General features: G+C 41.3%; 1 protein-coding gene across 46 annotated transcripts in view; it reads left to right on the top strand.

Annotated features, from left to right (window-relative positions):
- Positions 1–257: 257 nt before the first annotated feature.
- The window catches only part of LOC111093333, a 49,434-nt gene continuing 40,568 nt past the window's right edge, over positions 258–9,123 (top strand). For 20 of the 46 annotated variants that reach the window (XR_005381629.1, XR_005381627.1, XR_005381631.1 and 17 more), the window contains exons 1-2: positions 258–473; positions 3,314–3,481. Coding sequence is in view for 7 of the 46 variants with exons in the window: in XM_038580352.1 (XP_038436280.1) it covers positions 1,385–1,396 (12 nt within the window). In the remaining 39 variants the exon portion in view is untranslated. Of the gene's footprint in view, positions 474–1,132; positions 1,397–3,240; positions 3,482–8,856; positions 9,071–9,123 lie in introns of all 46 variants that reach the window. The other 26 variants (XR_005381622.1, XM_038580352.1, XM_038580351.1 and 23 more) reach the window with 7 other exon arrangements.

The raw sequence follows: 9,123 nt of genomic DNA, 5'->3' as shown, positions 1-9,123 counted from the left end.
TAATAATTTTGCGAACAATAGTGCATAGAACGCCTAGACATAGGGAAATTCGGGTACCACTCTGTACTAGTTTTCTATTCAAAAACAAAATGCCGTTATCTCATAGACATGAAATGTTAATGAGCTGTGTTTCTGTGCCCACTGGGAGCCACCCATGGGCCAGTGCTGCTGTGGAGAGTGCTAGAGATTACTGAGTAGAATGTCAGAATTCAAGTGACCTCAAAGCCCCATTGTGACCAAATGGCCCTTTGCATGAATGGGGATGTTCACACTGTGGCCTGTGACCACAGAAAAGGGAGCTGATACACCATCTCTAGACGATTATGTAGTTTTTCACCAGACTACTCCTGAAATGAGGCTGAGGATCCCATGGGAAACCAGAAAAATCAAATGTTAAATCTGTGCCCTCCCCAGGCTGTAACATCTGAAAAGCCACCACGATGGAAAGTGACTGATTAATCTTGTCGACTCTGGTGAGCTGGTACTCAGATGTTAAGAGCCAAGACCACATTAGTATGACAGTCAGACTAGACTAATCAGGGTAGCCAAGTTATTTTGTGCATATAGACACAACCTGGATTCCAACAATAAATAGTATCTTGGCCTGACTTTTGATAAGGCACTTTCTGTATATAGGGTTAATTTGAACCCTTTCTTGCTAACCTAAGCACCCTACTCCTTCAGCCTCTAAAGGGCCAGGGTAGCCAGCATCCAGACTTGCAAGCTCGCAGCTACAAACATTTTTCTGAGTTCATAAAAGGCCATCCCAGGATCACCTTCATGCATTTCAGAAAGGGATGTAAGAGATCAATGAATTGAATTTTGGCAAACTTAAGCTTCTTATACTTAAACTAATTTCTCCAAAATCTGTCTCAACTTCTCTCCACCGTATCTGTAGTTGGATATTTCATTTTTGGTCCCTACCTCAACCCCTCCACTCATCCACAAAGTTTGTTACTTTCTGTTCACTCAGACTTTTCTCCCTTTCTTAAAAAGTCAGCTTTTTCTCTTACCTAAACCCTTATCCTGGTAGCTCTTGTGGCTCTGCCTTGTTTTTCCTATTATCTACAACTCTTTCCCCCACAATCTCAAGAAAACACAAATAACTCACCTTATTTCATTTTCATTGTAGTAAGTATTTCTTGAGTGCCTACTGTATGTCAGTGTTGTGTGCTGTGAAGAATATCAAGGGAGGTTAGAGTCCCTGCCCTGAAGACCTGACAATTTAAAGAAGGAATTGGTGAAGTGGACAAGTGTAACAGTAAGGTGTGGCAAAGTATGTGCCAAGCAAAGTTGAAACCCTGTGTTTGGGGGACCTTATGGAAAATGGGACCATGACTGGAGATAAGAGACTCCACAGGGGCTGCATTTGACCCCCCGTCTGATGGTGCCAATGGTGAATAATCTTTGATTTCTGATTGTTTTCAGTACTTGTGCAGTATCTGGTACTGCAGCACTTAATTAACACGATGCATTTAATAATGTGACAGTCTTTTAAAATATATAATTTGTTTCATGCCTAATTTTGTCACCTATGGTGGATCTGGTCTCCCTGGCAGAGAGTAAACCCCCTTGGTGCCAGCTCTTCTATTCCTCAGGGACATAGCACGGGCTTAATTAACCTTGGCTGGGTCATGATGACCCATGATGGGTCAATAGATTGGTTACTTCAAACAATCTGACATTAAGAACCCAAGACCTCCTTTAAATCAGGGCCTGGTGTTTAGAATCATAGTGCACCGCCTGATACATTTCGAAACGCTACAGCCCTCTTTAAAGCTGTACTCCACTAGAGTCTGCCTAATGCTCCCAAAGGACTCTCTATAGAGAAGCTTCTTTAGAGACACCGAGATCTTTGAAACTAAATTTAGAACCAAAGTAACCTGATGTTGGTGGCCACTTATCAACCTTGTCCAGAGCACAGCTAGCTCTGCTCTGTGGTCTGGTATGATTGAAGGGGAGGAGCCTGCAGAGGAAGTGGGCAAAGCCCACATGGGAAATCTGAGCAGTCTCTGCAGCCTCCAATTCCAGACCAAAGCAAAAGTTTATCACAGAGGCATTTTTCTTTATTTCATGAACTTGGTATTCGGTCAATACTTGTTCTGTTACATGGTAAGCTATTTATGGACTCAGGGAACTCTGGCTTCTTGACTGATGCCATTTCTTAGGGGTTGTTATAGCCAATCTTCTTGCCTGATAGAATTGTTGGAAAGGATGGATGAATTGTTCATGAGCAATCCCAAACATTAGACAGTCTGTACTGTAGTCACCTCACCCCGATGTCAGGATCACATTCATCTCAAACTGGATGCAGTATCCTTCCAGGTGGCTTCTTGCCTGGACCACCTCCCTTAACCTTCAGAAGTCAGCAAAGCCAGATCTTGGCTTATCAGACATCAGCGTGTGATGATTCCTTCTGCCTTCCCACCTCATACAATGGAACAGAAGGGAAGGCTGGCCACTTGAATTTCTCTTCATCACATTGTTTTCAAGATTTCAGTTATCACTCTCATGCAGCAGTGCCCTTTGGATCCAGGAAGCCTTGCTGTCTAAGGACTTGATTTTCTGGACTGCTAGCTTGTGTTCAAGGATGTTCCTTTCTCAAGCAGGGCACTAAGCAGTTTTAGGAAACGCTGATACAACTGTAGCAATTTTCCCCAATTTGTTCCTGACAAAGAACTCTCCTCAAAATTGAGTTGGCTTCTTTTCTTTTGTTCAAAAATGCTGGTAAACACAATTAGCCTCATTAACCTCAGTTTCTGTTTCATAACTGAAAATTAGCCTACAATCACTGGTTTGCTGGAAAGCACAGTTGTAATTAGTCTTTAACAGACTGATATGAAAAATCTGCCTCTTCTTTAATTTCTTTGACATCTCCATGCATTTGAAAACACGTCTGAACTCTCTCATAGTGGCACTGGGGATGGAAGTAAAAATAAATCAGGGATTTAAATCAAGGATCCCAAGCTGAGACGTTAAAACCAATATTCTTGCACATGGAAATTGGATACGAGGAGGCATTTGTTGAGGAGGAGATGACGAGAAGATAGATCCTATGAAGTCTATTCCCAATACCGCTTCTGACACGTTCAAAGAAAGGGCCAGTATGCTGATGAATCTGTCATCCGTAGGCAAAATCAAATGATTATTGGCAAAAAAAGATAGGGGAAAAATTAGTTGCTGTCTTGGCACACGTGAAGAATCATGATATCAACTCTCAAAAACTATATTGTTGACCAGGTTTACAATGCCCCCTTTTGTGGGCAAAAAAGTCACATTTCATGAGCAGTCTTGGAACTTGTTCATCTTTCAGTCCAACACCTGAAGGCTGGACTTCTGGGCCTTGTGATCAGACAGCTGGGATTATGAGTCTCATCGAGAAACTCTATGGCCATCATCCTTCAGTGGACAGGAGCCTACAGAAAGTGTCCAAAAGGATGAGGATGTTCATTTCCTTTTGATCAACCTGCAATTTGCTGAGGTAAAGGGAAAGTAATTTGAAGTAGTTCAACCAGGTCTGTCTCTGGGCCTGAGTTAAAACAGGATGTGATCCGGGGAGCCTGGCTGCGATGGACATCCATTTGGTAGAGCCCATCAACCTGGATTAGTCCCTGAGGTAGCAAATCAAACGCATATACTGATGTGTGCTCTTCTGGGTTGCTGGCTTTGGGGATGGCATGATGGAGATGAATGCTTCAGTGCTCAGGAATCTGAGGCCAGTGGGATCTGGTGTGTGTGTGTGTGTGTGTGTGTAGGGGTAGGTGATATAGGGCACATCCTTAGGCTGAAGCATGAATGACTCCAAATGAGGCTCATTGTGTAAGGTGCCCTGAAGTAGAAGATGGGAGATCTATGAGTGGCAAACATCTTTTCCTTTATTGGCCTCAGTTGACTTTTGGTGGAATGAGGAGTTAGGAGGTTATAACCCCTAAGACCCATCTAGTTCTGGCACCCTTTGAGTGGATACTAGGCAAAGTCATAATCTCCAGCCTGCACAAACAAGTATTAGATTCCTTAATATAGACATAATTCTTTTCTTTGTCTCTTCACCTGCTCCCCAAACTACTTTATTGTCTTAACCTCCACTAAATGTTCTTAATTCCTGACTTGTTTTTCTGTGGACTTCAACAGTGCCCCCTGGCAGGCACATGCTCAAAGACCCTGAATTGTGCTCCGCACCCATGTGGGCCCTGGCTGGAGGGCTATGAAATGGAGCCCAGCTGTTCTATCTGAGTGCCCAAACTGCAAATGAGAAATCTTATAATTCAAATTGAAGTTCTCCTGTGTCACCCCCTGCACTTCTTATAGAGTCCCATAATACCGAAATAAAATAGTCACTAAGTCAGGAAATAATCCAGGGCAGTAAAGTAGCTTTTATTAGGCACCTAAGGCATCAGATGCAAATAAAGTAATGAGAGAGGAAATTAATATTATTTTCTCTGTGCTTGTTGGAGAAGGCATGTGTGACACTTGACTGAGTAGCAATATCTCTGAAACATCTTCCTTATTCTCTTCGGCATTGTTTATGCAAGAGTCTCTGGCTGTGCAATAAGCAGGCTCAAATGGTCATGTGGTTGGGCAAGATAACTGGGTCTAATTACTGAGAGTCCCTGACAGAAGTGTCTGAGTTGAGAAATCCATCTGAAGAATTCCCAGGTATGTACTTTTTAGGAACCGCTGTATTCCAAAGAATGACACCGAGACTCCTACTTGCAGGGATGTGTTTGTGCTTGGCTGTCCCTTACCCTGTCTCACTTTCTCTAGCCTCACAGCCATATGCTTTGTCTGTTTCATTTTCTATTCATTTCAAACAGGCATCATGTATCCCACAGAAAGAGTAAGATTAGGGGTGGTTATTTTGACAAGACATTTGGGAATAGGCACCTCCCTCTTCCTTTGGCATTCATTTCTTGCATGTTTCTTTTGGGTAATTAAATATGGAAAGGTCACCTAGCATCCTGGCAAGTACAGGAAATGGGAGGGGGGACATGAAGTAAAAGCCAACAATCAATATGAGAAAGTCAACACTGTGTTTTTGTTTTTCTTCCAGATTCTCCAGAAAGGGATTAGTGAGGTATTGATTATTCATATGCCACCTACTTCCCCAAAGATTTTTGAGGCAGTCCAATGTGAGAGCATCTCAGTAACACCTGCATGCTCCTAAATTTAATTTCTTGGCAAAATAACAAAAAGCCAATGCAGAAATATGATTTGTGTGCTTCTAAGTTCCAGTGGAATAAAAAATTTGTCTCAGGGAAAACATCTGTATTCACTTGTTCCAGTTCTTTGTTCCACCATCCAGTCACGTTATCTTCATTTCAAGAAAATATTTGCTTCCCTGTCCTGCTCAGATGTACGTGTCAAAACATGTGCAGCTACAAGATTTGGAGCTTTCCATTTCTTGCACCTTCTTGGCCCAACCCAGCAAGAAGGGCGAACTATATCCCACAGCCCCCAGCATCTAAGGGGGCTTGTGTCAGAATGAACCCTCTTTCAACAGAGCTACTTCTCTAGAGGATTGCCACCCCCTCTGGATCAGTTCTGATAGTTGACATTACAATTGTGACCATTTGGAAATTCTGAGCTCTACTCATAAAACTGGGTTGTCACTACTGTGAACCTATCCCAGGCTTTCTCAGTCCCTGGTTTTCTTTGTGCTATTCCTTTGGCCCGAAATTCTCCCTATTTACACTACCTGTCACAATCCTCCTCATTCTTCATGGCTTGAAAGACTGCTATTTCATGAAGGCTTTGGTATCAATTGTCATGATAAACCTGAGTAACAAGTAATCAAACTGTAATAGCAAACTACAGTAAACACTGATTGATCCCCACAAGTCCATAGGTCAATTGTATGATTCTTATGGTCTCAGTTGGGTTCATCCATGTAACTGCAGACAGCTGTGTGATGACAGAAAGGTATGTTAATCTTGGCTGGGCTTTCTCACATATGAGGTTGACTGGCTGTGAGGAGGCCTAGGGTAGCCTTAATTGGGACAACTGTGCTTTCCTCCACATGGTCTCTCATCCTTCAGAAGGTTGGCTTGGGCCTGGTCTCATGACAGTGTCGGGGGCTGAGAGACAGAGGCAATGTGCAAATTCCCCTGAGGCTTAGGCTCAGAACTGGCAAATCATCATTTCTGCTGCTTTCTGTTGGCTAGCTCAAGCCACAAGCCCAACTCAGTTTGAAGGAGTGGGGAACTAGATTCTATCCCTTATAGAAGAAACTGCAAAATCACATTGTAATGGGCATGGAGAGGAAGAATGAATAATTGGAAATTTTTTTTCAGTCATTCGACCACAACTTTTCTGATCACCTGGCTTGAAGTGATTTTGATTTATTCTTATCGTTTGGATAGCAATTGGAAAATAGAATATTATTTGGTCACTTGCTTTGTCTTCCTTTATGACCCTTAAAGTGAGAAATCATGTCTCATTCATTCTTTAGGCTTCAAGTTGCTTCGTTCGCTGACTTGCCCCTCTTAAGCATTATGCATATTTAAACATAGAAACAGTCTACAAATAAAGCAAGATAGAAAACATAAGCACACAGAATTTTCAGTCTGGAATGACCTCGAAAGTTCATGCTGTCATTCTGTCCGGTAATAGTATATAAGCTGCTCTAAATAGAAAGCTGATAGAAAAATGGTCTCAACATGTAGAGAAGCCCCTCAACTAATCAATGCCTGTTGCAAACATCTGTGTACCCTAATATTCCAGGTTTACATTTCCTACTTCTCAGCAGAGAAAGAATGGCTACTTTCTCATTTTCATCCTAGCCTTTACTGTCTGCCTTCTTCCTCTCACTATGATTCAGCTACATACTTCATTAACAACGATATCCACTCATCATTCCAAGTTGAAAGCCTAAGTGTCAAGCAGTGCCTTGCACCTAATGGGTAATCAATAACTGCTGTCAATGGAAGAGATTCCTTCCACCTTTGTGTTTCAAGGTCCCACCTAATCAAGGGTTCTCCATGAGAACTATTATATGATCCTGCAGGAAATTCTGGCTTCTCTGATGTCTTTCTTGACTTCCTTCCTGAAATATGGCTCCCGAGAGAGTCAGTACACCTCAGACCTTCAGCGAATACTAAGTCTCCATCTGCTTGAATCTTCCAACCAGCCTTTTGGCAAGAGCTGGATTTTTCAGAAAACAAGCCCAATCCAGTTGGGGATGGGGGTGGTGGTGGCAAGGAGTGAACTCTGCTCTGAAGAGAAAGGGAAGATTGAGTGCTGTATTGATTCCTTCATCTTAAGTGCTCTCCACTCTGCAGAATGGAATTCAATTAATATTTCAGATTTTTAATGAAACTTGTTCTCACCATGACTTTTCCTGTCACCATTGATTTGAGTTCTAGGTTTGTAGACCTCAGTATTAAAGGTCTTTTATAATCTGTATATACTCTCATAGTTTTCCTGTTTGGGTTTGCTTCCTCAGCCAAATCACTGACAAATAAAAGCCTGTTTTTTCTTTCACTTTAGGAACAGTTTTTAAAGAAAGCCTTTTTAAGTATACAATTCTGTACCTTTTATTGTTAGTTATAGGTTAGTATGTTAAACCTCGGTTTATAATACAATGTATCTTTCAGATTCTCTCTGACCCATTTTCTTTGAATCTGTTCCTGTGATGGTTAATTTTATGTGTCAGCTTGACTGGATCTCAGGGTGCCCAGATATTTGGCTGAAGATTATTCTGGGTGTGTCTGTGAGAGTGTTTCCAGATGAGATTAGCATTTGACTCTATAGGCTAAGGCAGATTGTCCTCCTTAGTCCTGGTAGACATTATCCAACCTGAATTCTCTCTCTCTTTCTCTCTCTCTCTGCCCGACTGCTTGAGCTGAAACTTCAGTCTTTTGCCTTCAGACTGAGACACCATTGGTGCTCCTGGTTCTCAGGCCTTTGGACTCAGATTGGAGTTTATATCACCAGCTTTCTTTCCTATGTCCCCAAATCATGGACAGCAAGTTGTGGGACTTCCCAGCCTCCACAATTGTGTGAGCTAGTTTCTTACAATAAATCTCTTTATATACATCCAATTAGTTCTGTTTCTCTGGAGAATCCTGACTAATATAGTCCATTATCGTGATATGACTATGGCTTTTTTAAACTTAGGACAACCTGATATCTGGTTCCCTCTGGCCATTTAGCCTCAACTGCCAGCATTTCTCAATCAACAGAGGTCAACAGAAGTAATCAAATTGACAGCCCCCTCTGCCCTTTTACCTTTCAGGATGGTCTGCTATTCTTTATGACTTTCAAGATTCTATCTTTACTGATTTCCTTGAAATTTGGTCTTCCTTATCAGAGGAGGACAGCTTTTCACTTTTGCCTTTCAAAAAGAAAGAAGAAAAAGAAGGAAGGAAGGAAGGAAGGAAGGAAGGAAGGAAGGAAGGAAGGAAGGAAAGAAAGGAAGAAAGAAAGAAAGAAAGAAAAGAAAAGGAAAGGAAAGAAAAAAGAAAGAAAAGAAAAGAAAAGAAGAAAAGAAAAGGAAAGAAAAGAAAGAAAAGAAAAGAAAAGAAAGAAAAGAAAAGAAAAGAAAAGAAAAGAAAAGAAAAGAAAAGAAAAGAAAAGAAAAGAAAAACTTTCCAAAATCATTTCTTTCTTTTCCATAGTCAGGGTCTTTTTGAAATTTTATATAGTACTCTCTTAAAACAGGCTAGAAATGGTTACCAGACTTTCAATTTAGAGTAATAAATTATTGGCCAAAATCTTCCCAAGTGTTTGTTTCAAAATGTTTTAAAATGAAATCTCAAAGGTAACTTTTTACTTTGTAATTATTTATTCCTGATATTCTCTCAGAGATTTCAAATAATAATAGATTTCTCTTTTCTTTGTTTGTCTTTATCCTTTAAGAGAAACCTCTATTCTTCAGGCAGTTAAAACAACATTGATCGAGCGACTGCTAGATAACTGGTGCTTGTACGGGGGACTGAGGATCCAAATGTTCTCAGGCTGTGCAAGGAATATATTTTTTTTTTTTTTGCAAGGAATATTTTGTGTGTCTTCCCACCAAAAGCCTGACCAGGAGCCTGAGCAGGATCCTGAGGAGACTGACTAGGAATGCTGGGTAGGCCTTTCCTTCTTTCGTCTTGCTCCCTCTGATTCCAAATGATGTTTTGG

Source organism: Canis lupus, chromosome 30, assembly GCF_011100685.1.
Source record: "Canis lupus familiaris isolate Mischka breed German Shepherd chromosome 30, alternate assembly UU_Cfam_GSD_1.0, whole genome shotgun sequence".
NCBI lineage: Eukaryota > Metazoa > Chordata > Mammalia > Carnivora > Canidae > Canis > Canis lupus.
This window is presented reverse-complemented; position numbering and strand designations above follow the sequence as displayed.